General features: G+C 42.8%; 1 protein-coding gene across 5 annotated transcripts in view; it reads left to right on the top strand.

Annotated features, from left to right (window-relative positions):
* LOC134353865 (cytohesin-3-like) overlaps positions 1-20,357 on the top strand; it is a 113,133-nt gene extending 92,776 nt beyond the window's left edge. For all 5 annotated transcript variants that reach the window (XM_063062345.1, XM_063062350.1, XM_063062347.1 and 2 more), the window contains 5 exons: positions 2,254-2,365; positions 6,531-6,607; positions 11,688-11,759; positions 13,881-14,035; positions 16,288-20,357. In XM_063062345.1, coding sequence (XP_062918415.1) covers positions 2,254-2,365; positions 6,531-6,607; positions 11,688-11,759; positions 13,881-14,035; positions 16,288-16,366 — 495 coding nt within the window. In that variant the 3' untranslated portion in view covers positions 16,367-20,357. The remainder of the gene's footprint in view (positions 1-2,253; positions 2,366-6,530; positions 6,608-11,687; positions 11,760-13,880; positions 14,036-16,287) is intronic.
* The last annotated feature ends 2,070 nt before the right edge of the window (positions 20,358-22,427 follow it).

The following is a 22,427-nucleotide window of genomic DNA, read 5'->3' as shown; positions in this document are numbered from 1 at the left end:
CCATCAACAGCTACAAGCTGGAGATAGTTCACGAGTTTACATACCTTGGCTCCGCCATCACGGACAGCCTCTCCCTAGACTCCGAGATCAACAGACGGATCAGACGAGCAGCCTCAACATTTGCCAGGCTGACAAAGAGAAACTGAGAGAACAAAAAGCTGATGACGCACACCAAAGTTGCAGTCTGCAGGGCCTGTTTCCTCAGCACACTGCTTTACGACAGCAAGACCTGGAGCCTCTACACAGACAAGAGCGGCGTCTCGACGCCTTCCACCTTTGCAGCCTGAGACGCATCCTGGACATCACGTGGACTGACCGAGTCACCAACAATGAGGTCCTGGCCCACATCCAGATAACCAGCCTCTTCACCCTGCTCCAACAACGCCGTCTCCGCTGGCTGGGCCACGTACACCGCATGTCAGACGGGAGGATCCTGAAAGACCTGTTGTATGGGGAACTGGCCTCCAGCAAGAGAGCACAAGGGCAGCCCCCATCTTTGTTTCAAAGACGTTTGCAAGAGAGACATGAAGTCACTGAAAATAAACGTCGAGAGGTGGGAGGAGATTGCAAGCGATCGCTCTCACTGGAGGCTGGAACTACGCAGAGGTGTAAAAAGAGGAGAAGGGAAGCTGAGGCTTGCTGCTGAAGAAAAGTGCACTCGTCGGAAAAACAGCACCAAGATAACACTGGAGGTCAGCGCCTTCAAGTGCAGTCGCTGCAGCCGAGACTGTCACTCCCATGTGGGCCTCTACAGCTACAACAGACGCTGCTCTAACACAAACTGAAGCAAGACCTTCCAGGTGCAGATCCATGGTCTCGCGAGACTAACAGAAGCCACCACCATCACCATGTTCTATGATTCTATGACTAGTGGTGGAGCTGGTGGATGGAAGTGTTGATCAGCCTTACTGCTTGGGGAAAGTAACCGTTTTTGAGTCTGTTGCTCCTGGTGTGGATGCTGGATAACATCCTCCCTGATGGGAGTGGGACAACAGTCTATCAGCAGGGTGGGTGGGATCCTTCATGATGTTACTGGCCTTTTTAGGCACCTTTTTACATTTCTTTCTGCAGCACCTCACTTTGTACCCCCATGATATACACCATTCTGTTATCACCGTATTAATTGTTGCATTTACTTATTGTACGCTGCTTACTTTGTGAGTTTCATGTGAGCAAGGAATTTCATGCACACTGGTTTACGTGACAATAACTAAAAGGTTCCCTTTTGGTGCCCCACCAGGCTGTGTGTTTAGTCCCCTGCTCTACTTGCTTTAAGCACAACTCCAAAAGCATATTTAAGTTTACTGACAACACCACTCTTGTTGGCTGAAACAAAGGTGGTGACGAATTGGAATATAGGAGGGAGATTGAAAATCTGTCTGAATAGTGCCACAACAACCACCTCTCACCTAATGTCAAGCAAAACCAAAGACCTGAGACACCGGAGGTCCATCAGCCAGTCCTTATCAGGAGGTCAAAGGTGGTGAAATTCAGTAGTTTAAAATTCCTTGGTGTTATCATTTCAGAGGATCTGTCCTAGGACCAGCAGTTAAACGTCATTACAAAGAAGACACAGCAGTACTTGTACTTTCTTAGAAGTTTGTGAAAATATGACAGCTCATCTAAAACTTTGACTAACTTCTATAGATGTACAGTGGAGAGCATACTGACTGATTGCATCATAGCCTGGTATGGAAACAGCCAAACCCAAGAATGCTAAAGCCTACAAAACATAGTCCAGTTCCTCATGGGTACAGCCCTCCCCACCATAGAGCACATCTACAAGGATTACAATCACAGGGTTGCAGCATCCATCAGAAAGGACCTCCACCATCCAGGCCAAGCTCTCTCCTCATTGCTGTCATTGGAGGTACAGGAGCCTCAGGACTCACACCATCAGGTTCAGGAACAGTTACTACCCCTCAAACATCAAGCTCTTGAACTTCACTTTCCTCAACTCTGAGCTGATTCCATAGCCTGTGGACTCACTTTCAAGGACTCCACAACTCATGTTTTCAGTGATATTTATTTTTTTATTATGTTTGTGTTTTCGTATTTGCACAGTTTATTGTCTTTTGCACATTGGTTGTTTGTCCTTCTTTGTTTTGTGGAGTTTTATTTTGTTTCTTTGTATTTACTGTGAATGCTCACAAGAAAATGAATCTCGGGTTAGTAAACAGTGACATATATATACTTTAATAATAAATTTACTTCAAACTTTGAACTTTGAATTTATTTTATTCCTCTGCACAGAACCTGTACGAGAGCATCAGGAATGAGCCGTTTAAAATCCCCGAGGATGATGGGAATGACCTAACGCACACGTTTTTCAATCCTGACCGGGAAGGATGGCTTTCCAAACTGGGTAAGTGTGAGATCCACTGACCCACATCAGGGCCACGGCAACACAGTGCAATACAGCGTTTCAAACATATCAGTTCGTTCCCAAGCACATGGCATGCAACTGAAGGAACATTTAACGGAGGCACCCGGATATTGAACTAAACCGCAATAGACCACACAAGAAAAGGCACGTCCCTGTCAGCCATTGATATTGGGCTGAAGGGCCTGTACTGAGAAGTACTGTGCTATGTTCAATAAAATACAGACGTATATAATGCATTGCACCAAAGTATTGTAGTACCAAAGTATTCAAGATACTTAAATACACTTCATTAAAAAAACAAAGTGAAATTATCTTATTTTCTATTGTGCATACAATTTATACAGATCAGATTATTGCACAGTGCGCTGACGTAGAACAAGGTAAAACAATAACAGAATGCAGAATAAAGTGTAATAGTTACAGTGAAAGTGCAGTGCAGGTAAATAACAAGGTAAATTGAGAGGTCAAAAGTCCATCTTATTGTACTAGGGAACTATTTAATAGTCTTATAACAGTGGGGTAGAAGCTGTCCTTGAGCCCGGTGGTGTCTGCTTTCAGGCGTTTGTATCTTCTGCCCGATGGGAGAAGATAACAGGTTTTCAAGAGATATTGAGGCCCTGGTTAAGAGAAAAACAAGGTGCATAACCAGTACAGGCAGGTAGGAACAAAGGAAGTGCTTATGGAGTATAGGAAATGCAAGAGAACACTTAAGAAAGAAATCAGGAGGGCTAAAAGAAGGCATGAAATTGTTCTAGCAGACCAGGTGAAGTAGAACCCCAAGGGATTCTACAGATATGTTAAGAGCAAAAGGATTGCAAGGGACAAAATGAGTCCTCTGGAAGACCAGAGTGGTAATCCATGTGTAGAGCCAAAACAGATGGCGGAGATCTTAAATGAATTTTTTTTTGCATCTGTATTTACTCAGGAGACGGACTCAGAGTCTGATAAAGTGAGGCCAAGTGGTATCAGCTTCAGGAACCCTGTACAGATTATGGTGGAGGAGTGGTAATAGATGGTTGCCTCTCTGACTGGAGACTTCCGACTAATGGAGTGCCACAGGGATCTGTGCTGGGTCCATTGTTGTTTGTCATCTATATCAATGAAAGAGGTGATAATGTGGTTAACTGGATCAGCAGATTTGCAGATGACACCAAGATTGGAGGTGTAGTGGACAGTGATAAAGACAATTAGGGCTTTGGCCTGAAAAATGGCAGATGGAATTTAATGCAGACAGGTGCGAGGTGTTGCACTTTGATAAGACCAACTGGGTTGGGTCCTACCCAGTGAATGGTAGGGCACTGAGAAGTATGGTGGAACAAAGGGATCTGGGAATACAGGTCTATAATTCAATGAAACTGACATCGCAGGTGGTTAGGGTTGTAAAGAAGGCTTTTGGCACATTAACCTTCATAAACCATAGTATTGAGTGCAGGAGATGGGATGTTATGTTGAAGTTGTAGATGACATTTGTGAGGACTAATTTGGAGTATTGTGTGTAGTTTTGGTCACCTACCTACAGGAAATATGTAAACAAAGTTGAAAGAGTACAGCAAGAATTTAGAAGGATGTTGCCTGGTCTAGAGAACCTGAGTTATAAGGTTAGGGCTTTATTCTTTAGACTGAGAGGAGATTTGATAGAGGTGTACAAAATTATGAGGAGTATACATGGGGTAAATGCAAGCAGGCTTTTCCCACTGAGGTTGGGTGAGACTACAATTAGAGGTCTTGGGATAAAGGGAGAAGTTTGGATAGGTACATGGATGGTAGGAGTATGGAGGGCTAAGGTCCCGGTGCAGGTCATTGGGAGTAGGTAGTTTAAATAGTTTGGTACAGACTAGATGGGCTGAAGGGCCTTTTTCTGTGTTGTACTTTTCTATCTCTAAGACTCCGTGACAGCTGGTGTCTTTGATTATGGCCACGTGGTTGTGTCAGCCCGTTAAGATCAACCTAATGCTTCCCACTCACATCGCTAATAACCCTCCATCTTTCTATCATCCATGACCCTCTCTAAGAGTCTCAAATGCCTCTACCACCACCCTCACAGTGTTTCCCAGACACCCACTACTCTCTGTGTAAAAAACATCTTTCAAATATATATGAATAACGATAATAAACATTTATAGTAATATGTATGGAATTGATATGAATATGCTGTAATTATTCATATTAAGAATGTTCATAATTTAATATTTATATGAACATTTGTATGACTAATTATGATGGTATTTACAATTGATTATATCATATCTTCGAATCTGTAGTGATACAGAAAAGAAATACCCATGGGTCAAACAGTCTCTGTGAAGACCAGGTAGACGACCTTTCATTAAAAGTGCTGTGTAGAACAGTGTGGTAGGCAGTGCTATTGGGGTGTTTGAAGATGGCAGGAATGATGTGAGTTTCAGAGAGTGGTTCCGACTGCCCAGTGATGTTGGTGCTAGGGGAATGGAGCTGGTGGAAGCCAGCATAGACAATGATAAACACAAGGGATTCCGCAGATGCTGGAACCCCAGAGTAACATACACGTATATTTTGCGTATGTGTAGATTTAAAGGGCCTTCCATACCTTCACAATTAGTTGATAATATATAATTATGCCATTTTATTACACTGTTATTGTTGGTGGGAATAATTTCTGTAGTGGAGGCACAAAAGATGCCAGAAACTGGAATCTATAGGAACTCAGCAGGTCAGCCAGCAACATGGTGGGAAATGGACAGTCGCTAACCTGGCCCGAGACCCTTCTTCTGAACAGTCTAGTGCTGCTGTTAATAAGGGTCTTAAACCTTCCCCTCCCCCCCACTGGGCAGAGAAATAATCATGGTTCCCATGAAGCTTTAATGCTTGAACTCAGTCACAGAGTCATTGAGAACGGCACCACAAAAACAGGCCCTTTGGCCCATTGAGTCCTTGTCAAACTGTTGTTCTGCCAAGTCCAGCTGGACCATGCCCCTCCTGTCCACGGACTTACCGAATTTCTCTTCAATGTTGAAGTTGAACCCGCACCCACCACTTCCACTGGCAGCTCATTCCACACCCGCACCACCCTCTGAGTGAAGAAATACCCCCTCAGGTTCCCCTGAAATATTTCGCCTTTCACCCTTCTAGTCACACTCAATCTCAATGGAAAAAGCCGACTTGCATTAATTCCATCTATACACCTCATAATTTTGTATACCTCTATCAAATCTCCCCTCATTCTCCTACTTTCTAGGGAATAAATCCCTAACCTATTTAATCTTTCCCTATAAATCAGGTCCTCAAGTCCCGGCAAGGTGCCTGTAAATGTTCTCTGTAATCTTTCAATCTTATTTACTTCTTTCCTGCAGGTAAGTGACCAGAAATACACACAATACTCCAAATTAGCCCTCACTAATATTTTATACAGCCACAACATAACATCCCATCTCCTGGACTCAGTACTTTTGATTTATGAAGGACAATACGCCTAAAGCTTTCTTTATGACCCTGTTTACCTTGAGTCTTACCACGTGCTCATATATTGTTGTCATGTTGATCTTCACAGCAGATGCCAGCATCTTGCTTGCAGAGGGATTAGAGGTCTCGGTAATACTCTGGGGTAACGAATACTGAGGATGAGATTTGAATCAATTGCAGGGTTTTAGATTGTCTGGTGTCATGGAGACTGGAGGTCAGGAAAGTGTTGAAATACTTAAGTACAGAGGTAATGAAATAGATAGCCAGATGTTTCAGCACAGTAGCGAGCAGTTAGCGCATCGCTTTATTGCGCCAGCAACCGGTATTCAATTCCCGCCGCTGTCTGTAATTGTTTTTATCATTCTCCCTGTGGCCACGGTTGTTTCCTCCAGGTGCTCTGGTTTCCTCCCACATTCCAAAGGAGGGTTAGTTGGTTAGTTGGTCACATGGTATAATTGGGCAGCATGGGTTCATTGGGTGGAAGGGCCTCTAGTGCACTGATTCTCTAAATTAAAATTAAATTTGAATATAGTAGAACAAGTCTATAATTCTCTCGTGATACATTGTGGTGGATAGGCACTGGCCAATCAGTCTGGCCCTTTCTGGCCCTTTTGTTAATCCTGTTGAAGGGTAAAAGTCACCAGTGTGACGGCGCTTCAGGATGTGTCTCTTTTCACGTGTAACCCATTTCCCACTTTCCTTGCAGGTGGACGAGTAAAAACGTGGAAACGCCGGTGGTTCATTTTGACAGACAACTGCCTGTATTACTTTGAGTACACAACTGTAAGTTGTCTCTGGCATATATTTTATTAGATATTTGAGGGGAAGTTTTTTCTCTCTCTCAGAATCAGAATCAGGATTATTATCGCTGGTATACAATATGTCATGAGATTTGTTGTTGTGCGGCAGCAGTACAGTGCAATTCATAATAAAAACTACAACGAGTCACAATAAGGGATACATGAAGAAATAACGGGAGCAAAAAGAGAGCAACAGTGAGGTTGTGTTCACGGTCCGTTCGTAAATCTGATAGCAGAAGGGGAAAAGCTGTTCCTATAGTGTGCTCCTTTGGGCTCCTGTACCTTTCCTCTGATGGGAGTAATAGGAAGAGGGCATGTCTGGATGGTGAGGGTCTTTAATGATGGACGCTGCCTTCTTGAGACACTCTATTTTGAAGATGTTCTTGATGGTGGAGAGGTTCATGCTAGTGCCTCTGATGGAGCTGGTTGTGTCTACAACCCTCTGCAATTTCTTTCCGATCCTGTGCACTTGCCTCGCCCAATGCAGCGGAGTGGTGCTAACCAGACACCAGTTGTAGAAATATTTATTATAACCATATAACAATTACAGCATGGAAACAGGCCATCTTGGCCCTTCTAGTCCGTGCCGAACTCTTACTCTCACCTAGTCCCACCAACCTGAACTCAGCCCATAACCCTCCATTCCTTTCCTGTCCATATATCTGTCCAATTTAACTTTAAATGACAACATCGAACCTGCCTCAACCACTTCAGCTGGAAGCTTGTTCCACACAGCTACCACTCTCTGAGTAAAGAAGTTCCCCCTCATGTTACCCCTAAACTTTTGCCCTTTAACTCTCAACTCATGTCCTCTTGTTTGAATCCCCTACTCTCAATGGAAAAAGCCTATCCACGTCAATGCTATCTATCCCCCTCATAATTTTAAATACCTCTATGAAGTCCCCCCTCAACCTTCTTCGCTGCAAAGAATAAAGACCCAACTTGTTCAACCTTTCTCTGTAACTTAGGAGATGAAACCCAGGCAGCATTCTAGTAAATCTCCTCTGTACTCTCTCAATTTTATTGACATCTTTCTTATAATTCGGTGACCAGAACTGTAGACAATACTCCAAATTTGGCCTTATCAGTGCCTTGTACAATTTCAACATTACATCCCAACTCCTATATTCAATGCTCTGATTTATAAAGGCCAGCGTACCAGAAGCTTTCTTCACCACCCTATCCACATGAGATTCCACCTTCAGGGAACTATGCACCATTATTCCTAGATCCCTCTGTTCTACAGCATTCTTCAATGCCCTACCATTTACCATGTATGTCCTATTTTGATTAGTCCTACCAAAATGTAGCACCTCACATTTATCAGCATTAAACTCCATCTGCCATCTTTCAGCCCACTCTTCTAAGTGGTCTAAATCTCTCTGCAAGCTTTGAAAACCTACTTCATTATCCACAACTCCACCTACCTTAGTATCATCTGCACACTTTCTAATCCAATTTACCACCCCATCATCCAGATCATTAATATATATGACAAACAACAACTGGACCCAGTACAGATCCCTGAGGCACACCACTATACACCGTCCTCCAATCTGACACACAGGTATTCAACCCTACTCCCTGGCATCTCCCATCCAGCCACTGCTGAATCCATTTCACTACTTCGATATTAATAACTAATGATTGAACTTTTCTAACTAACCTTCCATGTGGAACCTTGTCAAAAGCCTTACTGAAGTCCATATAGACAACATCCACCACTTTACCCTCGTCAACTTTCCTAGTAACCTTATCAAAAAATTCAATAAGATTTGTCAAACATGACCTTCCATGCACAAATCCATGTTAACTGTTCCTAATCAGACCCTGTCTATCCAGATAATTATATATACCATCTCGAAGAATACTTTCCATGAATTTACCCACCACTGACGTCAAACTCAACAGGCCAATAATTGCTAGGTTTACTCTTAGAACCCTTTTTAAACAATGGAACAACATGAGCAATACGCCAATCCCCGTTTCTAATGACATTTGAAATATTTCTGTCGGAGCCCCTGCTATTTCCACACTAACTTCCCTCAAGGTCCAAGTGAATATCCTGTCAGGACCTGGAGACTTGTCCACTTTTATATCCCTTAAAAGTGCCAGTGCTTCCTCTTCTTTAATCATCATACTTTCCACAACTACCCTACTTGTTTCCCTTACCTTACACAATTCAATGTCCTTCTCCTTAGTGAATACCGAAGAAAATAAATTGTTCAAAATCTCCCCCATCTCTTTTGGCTCCGCACATAGCCATCCACTCTGATTCTCTAAGGGACCAATTTTATCCCTCACTATCCTTTTGCTATTAATATAACTGTAGAAATCCTTTGGATTTATTTTCACCTTACTTGCCAAAGCAGCCTTGTATCTTCTTTTAGCTTTTCTATTTACTTTCTTAAGATTCTTTTTACATTCTTTATATTCCTCAAGCACCTCATTTACTCCAAGCTGCCTATATTTATTGTAGATCCCTCTCTTTTTCCGAACCAAGTTTCCAATATCCCTTGAAAACCATGGCTCTCTCAAACTGTTAACCTTTCCTTTCAACCTATCAGGAACATGAAGATCCCGTACCCCCAAAATTTCACCTTTAAATGACCTCCATTTCTCTATTACATCCTTCCCATAAAACAAATTGTGCCAATCCACTCCTTCTAAATCCTTTCACATCTCGTCAAAGTTAGTCTTTCTCCAATCAAAAATCTCAACCCTGGGTCCAGTCCTATCCTTCTCCATAATTATATTGAAACTAATGGTATTGTAATCACTGGACCCATGATCCCGTATTTTGGGATTTCCCTATGCCATCATATTTTGGATTGGTTCATAAACCCATGATTGCTGTTCCCTTTTTGCAGTATTTGAGGCAATACGACATTGGTGCAATAGCATAATATTTTTACAGCGCCTGTGACCTGGGTTCAGTTCTGCCATTGTCTGTAAGGAAGTGACCACGTGGGTTAGAGTTAGCCTTAGCCTAACCTCCAGATGGTCTCCTTTCCTCCCACGTTCCAAAGACATGTCAGTTGGTAGGTTAATTGGGCATTGTAAATTGTCCCATGATTCGTCTGGGGTTAAATTGGGGTGTTTCTGGACAGTGTGGCTCGAAGGGCTGGGAGGCTCTACACCGTGCTGTATGCCAATAAATAATAAACCTTGCTCCTCACAATTTTTTCAAATTTTCCCCCTTTCACCCTAAACACAAAATACTCTGCAGATGCAGGGGTCAAAGCAACACTCACAGCGCGCTGGAGGAATTCAGCAGGTTGGGCAGTATCCGTGGAAATGATCAGTCAACATTTTGGGCTGGAACCCTTCGTCCTGACGAAGGGTTCCAGCCTGAAATATTGATTGATCGTTTTCACGGATGCTGCCCGACCTGCTGAGTTCCTCCAGCGTGTTGTGAGTGCCCCTTTCACCCTAAATGCATGTTATTTTCACTGACATACAATATGTCATGAAATAACATATTTTGAATAAATTTTTCAGTGACCCCAATGCGCTTAAAGGGGGAGGGAAACTCACACACACTACAGATTCTTGCTCCAGCTTTTTTTTTACTGTATTTCACTGTACTGCTGCCACGAAACTTATGTCAGCTCACATCATTGATTATAAAACCTGGCTCTGATTCCGATTCTGAATATCGCCTCCGTGATGCCCGAACTTCTTTGAGGCTGCGTTATGGTGTTCCCTGTCCTGTATAGCCTGGCTCATTCAGAGCATATTCAGGGTGAAGTAATGTCTGTGAGATTCTGCCCACATTTTTGTGTGCAGCTCCGTGCCAGAATCAGAATTATTATCACCGACATACAGTGAAAATGTGTTAGGCACATAGATAGAGCTAGGCTGCCTCAGACTTTTGCAGTGTCCTGCATTAACTTGATGTATTGCACTGTACTGCTGCTGCAAAAAAACCACAAATTTTGTGACATATGGGAGTGAAGAGGAACCTGATTCTGATATGGGTCTCAATTGTGGACTGAAAGTGGGAAGAGGGCAGGGAGAGGGGAATCATGGTTAGGAAAAGGGGAGGGGAGAGGGGAGGGAGTGGGAAGCACAAGAGACATTCTGTAATGATCAATAAACCAATTGTTAGAAATCAAGTGACCATGCCTGGTGTCTTAGGGCTGGGTATGTCTGCACCCGTGCCACCTCCTGCCCCTGGCACCCCTCCTCTGCCACCTGTCCCACACCCCTCCCACGGCACTCCACCCTCACCATTCCCAACATCCTTTGCTCCCACCAGATTTACAGAATCTTTCTCCACGTCATGTTGACAAATACAGAACTGTGCAAAAGTCTTAGGCACTCTAGCTAAGACAGTGCCGTATGTCATGAAATTTATTGTTTTCTGTACAGTGCAATACATAAAATAGACTATAATTTATTATAAGAAATATGAACCATATATAAAAGCCACATTTTTAAAAAGTAGTGCATAAAGAGATAAAAAATAGTGAGGTAATATTCATGGGTTCATTGTCCATTCAGAAATCTGATGGTAGAAAGGGAAAAAGCTGTTCCTAAAAAGTTGAGTGCCTGTCTTCAGGCTCCTGGATCTCCTCCCTAATAATGAGAAAAGGGCACGTCCTGGGTGTGAGAGTCCTTCATGATGAATGCCACCTTTCTGAGGCATGGCCTTTTGAAGATGTCCTCGATGGGGGATGGGGGGAATGGGGGGGATGGGGAGGCCAGGGCTACACCACTTTGTCTGTCATGCCCCTGATCTGCCAAGGTGCACAAAGTCATCCTTCAAACCCAAGGGTTGCTGAAGAGGAAGATCATGATGATAACTGGGACTGCTTTCCTTCACATCTGTCTTCGGGAACAGTCAGGACTTTGGCTTATTGTCTCAACCAAGAACTGCACAGTATTCCTTTAGTTCCACACTGGTCAGTTGAACTTTAGCACGTGAAAGTTTACAACACAGAACATTATACAAAGGGTAAAGTGTCACTGATGGAGTCCGCATCAATAGTGGAAGTTTTCAGCCAAATAATATTTCAAGAAGGAGGCACTTATAACAAAGACACTCCTTTCTGTTGCAGGATAAAGAACCCAGAGGAATTATTCCATTAGAAAATTTGTGTGTGAAACCAAGTGAAGATTCTCGAAAATTGGTATGTACTCCACCAGATTCTTATTGAAGATTAGCTTTGCTTGTCACATGTGCTTCAAAAGAGTGAAATGCATCGTTTATGTGAAAGATCAATACAGACCGTGAATGTGCTGGGGCAGCCCGCAAGTGTTGCCACGCTTCCAGCACCAACAGATCGTGTCCACAATTTACTAACTCCAACCAGCAAGTTTTTGAAATGTGGGAAGAAACTATAGCACCTGGAGAAAACCCAAACATTCATGGGGAAAATGTACAAGCTCCCTGCAGACAGTGGCAGGAATTGAACCCTGATCACTGGCAATGTAAAGCATTACTCTACGCTGTGCCATCCCTATCAATAACAGAATCAAAAAGTTAAATATATTACAGACACAATATCTCAGAAAATCAGGCAGCATCCATGGGAAGGAATAAACAGTCGATGTTTCGGGCTGAGACCCTTCAGCAGGACTGAAAAGGACGGGGGAAGAAACCAGAATAAGAAAGTCGGGGGGCAGGGGGTTGGAGAAGGGAAGGAATACGAACTTGCAAGTGATAGGGGAAACCAGGTGTGTGTTCATCAGGACCTTTAAATGCTGCCTGACCTGCTGAGTACCTCCAGCATTTTGTGTTTTTTACTTGGGATTTCCAGCATCTGCAGAATCTCTTGTATTTTGGTTAAATATATTACTGTGATCAACTAGGGTGAAGCTGCTTCTTTTAAATAGACTCCTGAGAAAAATAAGGACAAAAACAAACTATTTTGTTATCAGGGGTGAAAGAACATGGTAATTTGAGACCTCAGTTCCTATACAGGATGTTTAAAATATAGAGAGGACTGCTGGCAAGTGTCACAGCCCATAAGTAAGGGATTCTGCAGATGCTGGTCAGGCAGCATCAGTAGAAGGGAATGAACAGTCAACGTCTCAGGTCAGGTGGACTGGAAAGGAAAGGGGATGAATGTGGGGTGGGGAAGGAGGACAAACTAGAACCAGGTGGGTGGGGGAGAGGGGATGAATTCGGAAGCTGGGAGGTGATAGGTGGAAAGGGTAAAAGGCTGAAGAAGGAGGAACCTGATAGGAGAGGAGAGTGGACCATGGGAGAAAGGAAAGGAGGGGAGGCCCCAGGGAGAGGTGACAGACACATGAGAAGAGAGGAGGTAGGAGGGGAGCCGAGTGGGGAATGGAAGAAGAGGGCAGGGGGAGGGGGAGAAATTACCAGAGTTAAAGAAATCGACATTTATTCCATCTGACCTGCAAGAGGATTGTTGCCTCACCTGGAAGGACAGTTTGGGGTCCTGAATGGAGGTAAGCAAGGAGGTGAATGGGCAACTTTTGCTTGCAACACTTCACTTACAAGCCTGTTGGGGTCATCTGCTGTGTCTGGTGCTCCTGAGGCGGCCTCCTCTACATCTGGTCACCAACCATTTTAATTCCAATCCCCGTTCCCATTCCAACATGTCAGTCCACGGCCTCCTCCACTGCTCTGATGAGGTCACTCTCAGGATGAAGGATCAATACCTCACATTCAGCCTGGGTAGCCTCCAACCTGATGGAGTGAACATCGATTTCTCTAATGCCCCTGCCCATCCACCTTCCCCCTCACCTGGTCTCACCTATCAGCTGCCAACTTGTACTCCTTCCCCGCCCCTACCTTCTTATTCTGGCTTGTTTGCCCTTCCTTTCTAGTCCTGATGAAGGGTCTCAGCCCAAAATGTTAAATATTTATTCCTTTCATCTCTGTGATTGTCCAGGACACTGACTGACAAATCTGGGAGAAACGTCATTAAGAAAAAAGAACCGAAAGACTTTGGAGAGGCATTGCCATCTGTAAGGAGTTTGTTTGTTCTCCCCATAACCATATGGATTTTCCTCTGGGTGCTCCATTTCCTCAGACAGTCCAAAGATGTATGGTTTTAGGTTTTGTGTACATTGCTCAAGATTTCCAGCATCTCATCTGCAGAACCTCCTGTGTTTATTTCCGTGCCAATAGCAATCCGTTCTGTGCCACTCCTGCTGCACTTTCACCTGTCGAGGGGAGGGCTACCTTGCGAATGATCAGTGTACACAAACATGAGAAATGTGCTGAGATTATTTGTATTCTATCAGTAATATACTGATGACCAACATGCTTTATTTTGCAGAACTGTTTTGATTTGTATTCACCAAACAGTAAGGGTCACACCATAAAGGCCTGTAAAACAGACACAGATGGACGTGTCGTTGAAGGAAATCACCACTTTTACAGAATATCTGCACCTTCAAAGGAAGAAAGAGATGCGTGGATCAAATCAATCAGGTATAACTGAGCCAGATGTTAAAAGAAACACTTGTACTATCAGCTTGCTTGGCAGTAGTCTCTCTGCCTGGACCAGGACTCTTTCCCCAGGTCGTGTGACTATTGAATTCCTGCAGCCACCCAAGTCTCATCACATATTTATTTATTTAGAGATACCGGGTGGAACAGGCCTATATGCCACTTCGAGCCGCGCACCCCCCCCCCCCCCCGATTTAATCTGAGCCTAATCACGAGACAATTTACATCAGTACAGTGCTATAGGTGAATTAGACTATAAATTATGATAAGAAATAGGGTTGATGGAGTCATGAAGAAAGCTTTTAGCACATTGGCTTTCATACTAAACCAAAGTTTTGAGTACAGGAGTTGGGATGTCACATTGAAGTTGTATAAGACATTGGTGAGGCCTAATTTGGAGTATTGTGTGAAGTTTTGGTCACCAACCTACAAGAAAGATGTAAATAATATTCAAAGAATACAGAGAAAATTTACAGGGATATTGCTGGGATTTGAGGATCTGTGTAATAGGGAAAGTCTGAATAGATTAGGATGATATTCCCTAGAGTTTGGGAGACTGAGGGGAGATTTGATAGAGGTATACTAAATTATATGGGGTATAGATAGAGTAAATGCAAGCAGGTGTTTTCCACTGAGGTTGGGTGACACTTGAACTGGAGGTCATGGGTTAAGGGTTAAGGGTGAAGGGTGAAATGTTTAAGGGGAACCTGGAGGAACTTCTTCACTCAGAGTGTGGAACAAGCGGCCAGTGGAAATGGTTGATGCGGGTTTGGTTTCAACATTTAAGAGAAATTTGGATAAATGCATGCAGTAGATGTGAGAGATATGGAAGGGCCTGGTCCGGGTGTAGGTTGATGGGACCATGCAGCATTTGAACTAGATGGGCTGAAGGGCCTGTTACTGTGCTGTATTGTTCTATGACCTTGTTGCTGCCCGCTACTCGGAAGCATCGAAGTTGATATAGCATAACCATGGGAGATCGTCTCAGAAACTTCATTTGCAATTGCAAGACTCTGTTGGACAGTGATAATGTAAATTGCCACAGGCCTGGTACCCTGGTCTGCTGCAGGGACAGTCAATGTAGGAGCTGTGTAGCCTTGGTTGTAGAAAGGACTGGGCCACAAGCCTCGGGCTTGCCTGCTCCCTCAGACCAGGTGAGAGATGCAGAAGAGTTACAGCGTGGTTGAGCTTGGCCGGGCCTGGCCTCTCATGTACGAGGGGTAGAATGATAGGCTGGATTACTTGCGTCTGTTCCATCGATTGCCATACATTGTTGCTCCAGAACTTGATCTATATATATATATATGTTTTTTATTCGAGTGAATATCCTTCTTTGAATTTGTCACTTGCTTTTTTTCAATGTTTGCTTGCTATTTTTGAATGTTTAGTGCCTTGGCCCCAGAGGAACGCTGTCTCATTCAGCTGTATCTATGTATGGTTTGAATGATAATTAAACTTGATTTGATTCAATGACTCTATGTACCAGGATAGAGTGTGGTAGTTTTGCCTCCTACTGTATGTCTTATGGTCTAAAAAATGTTCAAAAATCTTTTCTAGTTAAAGGGTCCATGCCACTAATGAAGATCTACTGGTTCTGAATCAGAATCAAGTTTATTATCCCTGAATTGTTGTGAAATTTCAAGGGTCATGGCTCCGAACATCGACTGTTTATTGTTTTCCACAAATGCTGCCTGACCTGCTGAGTTCCTCCAGCACTTTGTGTGTGTCATTGTGAAATTTGTTGTTTTGCAGCAGCAGTGCAGTGCAATACTCAAAATATACTATAAATCATAAAAAGAAATATGAAATAAATGTTTAAAAATCAAATTAAATAAGTACATTGCAATACATAAGTTACAAAAAGAATTTTTAAAAAATAGTGCAAGTGAGAGCACTATTGAGATAGTGACAATGGGTTCATGGACCATTCAGAAATCTGGTGGCAGAGGGGGAGAAACTGTTCCTAAACATTGAGTGTGTGTCTTCAGGCTCCTGTACCTCCTCTCTAATGGTAACAATGAGAAGATGGCACGTCCTGGGTGGTAGAGGGTCCTTAAAGATGGATGCTATCATTAACTTATGAATAGGTTAGGTAAGATTATGACTTAAAATGTTAAGGATTTTAGCTCCTTGGGTAAATACTTATGATATACTGAGTCTGATAACGTGATTGTATCTATGCTCTTAAAGGAAATGTCATGCAAATGAATAATTGCGCTGTTATTATATTTCAGAGCCAGTATTACTCGGGATCCTTTCTACGACATGGTGGCGGCAAGGAAAAGAAAGATAACAAGCAACAAACTGAATTAGAAGGACCTTTGTTCCTTTCCTCTGAACTGCAGCAAGGACAGTGAAATAGCTTTCAGTTCCATGTAGGTTACACATAACTTTCAGCTATTTCTTCTGTTCCAGTCGTTGGAGTATGCATACATCCATTTAGGTTGGTGCCTGCACCATGATCTTGAACTATTTCCTGCACTCCGGGTATTGGGAAATATACAAGTTCCTCCCTTACTTCGATATTCTGGATTGTGATTCACAGAGAATTCCATTCTTTTTTTTCACTCCAACTATTCAGATCAATTTACCAATCCAGATATTTGGACTACATATGTTAATGAGTCAAGTCATCATTGAAACTCTCAGGATTCGACAATATTTACAGACTCTGAACTGCACTATTGCAAAGTAGAAATTGATAATGCTGTCGTTTTTGGCCCCACTGATGTCCTGTGGATTATTTCCTTAGCACTTTATCATTGTGCATTGTATATTTATTAACATCAATGTCAGATTTCCTAGTCTGCAAATGATCAACATTCAGCTCTTAGTATTTGCTTAAATATAACTGAAGCACATTTCAAAATGTCCAATATAAGAACTAACAGAGATAAATGCAAGTTCTATAGTTGCTGGAAATCCAGAGCAACACCACAAAATGTTGGAGGAACTACCTGCTGAGTTGTGTGTGTTACAGTATAGTTGAGATAAATGAGGCTTCTTGATGTGTGCTTCTGCAGTACTAAAGAACATAGCATTTCAACTCACTCTGTGAGGACAAAGAAATTCAAAATCATATGGTTTTTTTTTGTTGAACATACGACTGAGTGACTAATGCTTTGTATTGGGTATGTGGTTGGTTTAAACAACGGCAAGTACTGAAGTGTGTCAAGGATAGAAAACTAATAGCGTTCTCTCCTCTCAGATTCCATCTTCTTCAGTCATTTACCTCTTCCACTAATCACATCCCAGCTCCTTACTTCACCACCCCCTCCCCACCCACCCATCCTCCTCTTCACCTATGACCTTTCAGCTTGAACTCCTCTCCTTCTTCCCACCTTCTTATTCTGGCTTCTGCCCCTTCCTATCCAGTCCTGACGAAGGGCCTCAGCCCGAAATATTGACGATCTACTTCCCTCCATAGGGTTCGGATGACTGCCTGACTTGCTGAGCCTCCAACATTTTGTGTGTGTTACTCAGTGTATCAGTCTCTAGAGCTTTAAGTTCAGCCACCGTGCTCGGATTCTGGATGGTCAATAATGATGGAGCATTTTTGTGCCTTCCTGTGTTCTGTCTGTCCTAATTGCTTGAAAAGTGCAGTTTCTTGCTGGGCCATTCAGTTGAAGACCTCATTCCTCTGGAGGTATCTGAGATGATAAGAGACATAGATCAAGTGGACAGTCTGAGACATAGTCCCACAGCAGAAATGTCTAATATGAGGGGCGTAATTTTAAGATAGTTGTGGGAAAGTATAGGAGGGGCCATCAGAGATCATTTTTTTTACAGAGTGGTGGGTGTGTGAAATTGCCAGGGCTGGTGGTAGGAACATTGAAGAAACTCTTAAATTGGCCCATGGACAGAAAAGTAGAAGGCGATGTAGGAGGGAAGATTAGATTGGTCTTAGTGCGATCACTTGAGTTGAGTATGATGTTCTCCTGAGAGGATATTCCCTTAACGGAGAATTCCTGTGTGTGACTTTGTTTAACATGAGGAGGCTGACACATGGACTGCTACCACATGTCCTTGATAAATCAGGGTCAGAGTTCAGTGGTACAGAGTGCAAGATGACTGGGGACCCTTCACTGCTGCAGACTTTCTCCACTGCCTTTGTGACATGCCATCATCTTCTGCCAACTTCACTGTTGAGGTCTAGTTTAGGTTGCTCTTTGGTCTGGATCCTCCCCCTTGACCTTACCCCCATGGGTGACCCTACCAGGAGCTAAGATCCAGACGGCATGGCTCTCAGAAAACTCCATCATAACTAGGTAGTGATCCTCAGAGGAGATCTTAGATCAAAAGGTCAGCACAATATGGCGGCTGAAGGGACTGTACTTCTAAGTCATTCAATGTTGACAACAATGTGGGGAGATAGAAGAAAGAGAGTTGCAACAGGATTCTGTTGCATGGATGACACAATAGCATAGTGGATGCTTTACAGTACAGCGTCCCGGGTTCATTTCTCGCCACTGCCTGTAAGGAGTTTGAATGTTCTCCCCATTATCGTGTGGGTTTCCTCTAAAATTTAGACCTTTGTCAGCACAACCAAAATTTCCATATGCGGTTACTACCTTTATAACTCCCCTTCCTCAGCCGATGATAAATAGCAAACCTTCCATAATCTCCTGGTTGTGAAAGAGGCTGTAAAGTTGTGGATCAAATTCAAAGGTATTTCTGATACTCTTCCTGTTACGGCTGCATTCTATCATCTTCTCCAGATTAGGAGATTGTGGCTGTGTGTATAGACTCAGTGGCCACTTTAATAGGTACACCTGTACATCTATGCAAATATCTAACCAGCCAATCAAGGCAGTAAAACAGTTGGGCATGGAATAGATAGGCTAATGGGCCAGTCTCTGCACTGTACACACCAAATGCTGAAGGGAGTTGACAGGTCCGGCAGCAATGAATAAACAGTCAGCAGTTTGGACCAAGACCCCTTATCAGGACCTATCGACTGTTTATTCCCCTCTATAGAAGCTGCCCGACTTGCTGATCTCATCCAGCATTTTGTGTGTGTTGCTCAAAAAGTTAGGTTCTAGCAATTTTATTGCTAGGCTCTTTGTATTAGCAAAAATGTAAGATAATACCATGTTAGTGACCAAGTATTTTAATTGTTTTATTTTAGTCCTGTAAAATTATAAATTTTAATAATTATAATTAATATTTAATTATAGTACTGTAGCCATAAAAAAACCCAACAAATTTCATGACATACGTGCTGCCTGACCTGTTGTTACTAATATGGATCTCTATCATGGACTGAGAGTGGGAAAGGGGCAGACAGAGTGGAATCATGGTTGGGAGAAGAGAAAGGGAGAGACAATCTATAATGATCAGTAAACCAATTGTTTGGAATTAAGTGACCTGGCCTGTTGTCTTGGGGCTGGGTGTGTCTACACCCGTGCCACACCCCACCCTAACACTCCTCTGCCACCTGTCCCACAGCCCTCCCGCGACACTCCACCCTCACCATTCCCAACATCCTTTGCTCTTGCCAGATTTACATACTTGTTCTCTGCTCCACATTGACAAAAGTCTTGAGCACCCTAACTATATATATGAGCCTAAAACATTTGCACAGTACTGTATTTTAATCCTGATGAAGAGCCTCATTCCCAAACACTGACCATTTAATCCTCTCCATAGATGTTGCCTGACCTGCTGAGATCCCTCAGCATTTGTTTTAATTGCTTCAGTGTACTTTGGGAAGCTCAGTCAAGGGTTTGTATATTACTGCTTCGGTCACTGCTAAGTGACGATGTCATGAGCAATACGAGTCTCAATCCAATGTGGAACTAGGGGCAAAATCCCAGTTAAATACTTGGGCATTGAGCCAAGTTGAGAACTAACTTCATTACTTAAAGGGTTCTACATCTTTGCAGTTCTTTAGCACAAAGGGATACTTTTCCATATTTATTATTCCATATTGATTTATGCTTGCACATGAATGGAACGCAGCAAAATTATCAGAGTCAAGGCCAACATTATTTGCACAATGCCAGCGAAGGCTCAAACACAAGACTCACTTCAGCCTCAATTCCTTGTATTCCTAGCCAAACAGCTTTTAAGAAAGCCTTAAAAAATGACAAGTTTCAATGAAATTTGAGTATCTTTATTCACATTGATGGGGACAGGTTCAACATCTTGACTGAGAAAGTAATTTTACTTTGTTATGATACTTCTAATTATGAAATATTTAAATTCTTTATGTATTTTGAACACAGATTATTGATGAAACTGATTTTGCAGAAAGCTCTTATTGCTGTAAATAAATTAATAGATTTATATTTTACAAACACAATCCTGGATCTTGAACCTTTGCGTTTTCTGTTATAAACTCAGTGGCCAGATCTGTTCCTTAATATCTAATTAGCTAATCGTCCGGTGCAACTCAATGCATAAATGCATGTAGACACGGTTAAGTGGTTCAGTTATTGTTCAGACCAAACATCAGAATGGGGAAGAAATATGATCTAAGTGACTTTAACCATGAAATGATTGTTGGTGCCAGACAGGGTGGTTTGAGTATCTCAGAAACTGCTGATCTCCTGGGATTTTCACGCACAACAGTGTCTAGAGTTTACACAAAATGGTACGAAGAATAAAAAACATACAGTGAATGCAGTTCTGTGGGCGAAAAAGCCTTGTTAATGAGAGAGGTCGGAGGAGAATGGCCAGACTGGTTTAAGCTGACAGGAACGTGACAGTAACTCACGTAACTACATGTTACAACAGTGGTGTGCAGGAGAGCATCTCTGAACACACAACACATCAAACCTTGAAGCGGATGGGCTACAGCAGCAAAAAGCCACATACTGTACATTCAGTGGCCACTTTATTAGGTACCCACTGCACTGAGTGTATTTTGATGGTTTTGCTGATGTGTGTGAAACCACTGATGACAATATTAACCAGAGGCTGGGTTCTTCAGCCCAACTAATAGGACTTGTGGTGAGTGGAATTCTCTTTGGTTCCCTTTTTTCACTTTCATAGATCAAAATCAAGTATCATTAAAGTTTTTACAAATCAATGGAGCAAGCATAAGGTTGCAGTACAAACAATTTCAGAATTTGAGATGAGTTGACGATAAGTATCACTGAATGTACTACTCTATCTAGATTGGATTAAAACATCATAGTCAGTGTATGTGAGCAGAAGGGCCTAATCCCGTGATAAGAGTCAAAGTACAGCACAGAAACAGGCCCTTTGGCCCATCTAGTCTTGCTGAACCATTTACACTTTCTATTCCCACCAACCTGCACCGGGACCATAGCCCACTATACCCCTACCATGCATGCACTTCTCTTAAATATTGAAATCGAGTTTGCGTGCGCCACTTGCACTAGCAGCTCATTCCACACTCTCACCACCCTCATGTTCCTCTTAAACTTTTCACCTTTCATGCTTAACCCATGATCTCTAGTTGTAGTCCTACTCAACCTCATTGGTAAAAACCAGCTTGCATTTACCCCATCTATGCCCCTCATAATCTTGTATACCTCTATCAAATCTCCTCTCAGTCTTCTACATTCCAAGAAATAAAGTCCCAACCTATTTGATCTTTCCTTATAACTCAGGTCCTCCAGACCCAGAGCGTCCTTGTAAATTTTCTCTGTACTCCTTCAACCTTATTGACATCTTTGCTGTAGGTAGGTGACCAACACTGCACATAATGCTCCAAATTAGGCCTCACTAATGTCTTGTAGAACTTCAACTTAACATCCCATTCTCTGTACTCAATACAAACAAGAGAAATTCTGCAGATGCTGGAAATCCAAGCAATGCACACAAAATGCTGGAGGAACTCAGTAGGCCAGGCAGCATCTATGGAAAAGTGTAAACAGTCAACGTTTTGGATCGAGACTCTTCATCAGGACACTGTACTCACTTCTTTGATTTATGAAGGCTGATGTGCCAAAAGCTTTCTTTATGACCCTATCTACCTATTCCGTCACTTCCAATGAATTATGGACCCGTGTTCCCAGATCTCTTTGTTCCACCACACTCCTCAGTGCCCTACCGTTCGCTGTGCAAGACCTACCCTGGTTGGTCCTACTGAAGCGCAACATCTCGCACTTGTCTGCATTAAATTCCATCTGCCATTTTTTCAGCCAGTCCAGATCCCGCTGCAAGCCATGATAGCCTTCTTCACTGTCCACTATGCCCCCAAACTTGGTGTCATCTGCAAATCTGCTGATCCAGTTATCCACATTATCATCCTGATTGTTGATGTAGATGACAAACAACAACAGACCCAGCACCGATCCCATGGCACTTCACTAGTCACAGGTCTCTAGTCAGAGAGGCAACTATCTACTACCACTCTCTGGCTTCTCCCACAAAGCCAATGTGTAATCCAATTTTCAATCTC

Source organism: Mobula hypostoma, chromosome 11, assembly GCF_963921235.1.
Source record: "Mobula hypostoma chromosome 11, sMobHyp1.1, whole genome shotgun sequence".
NCBI lineage: Eukaryota > Metazoa > Chordata > Chondrichthyes > Myliobatiformes > Myliobatidae > Mobula > Mobula hypostoma.
The sequence above is the reverse complement of the archived record's forward strand: the minus strand, read 5'-3'. Positions and strand labels throughout refer to the sequence as shown.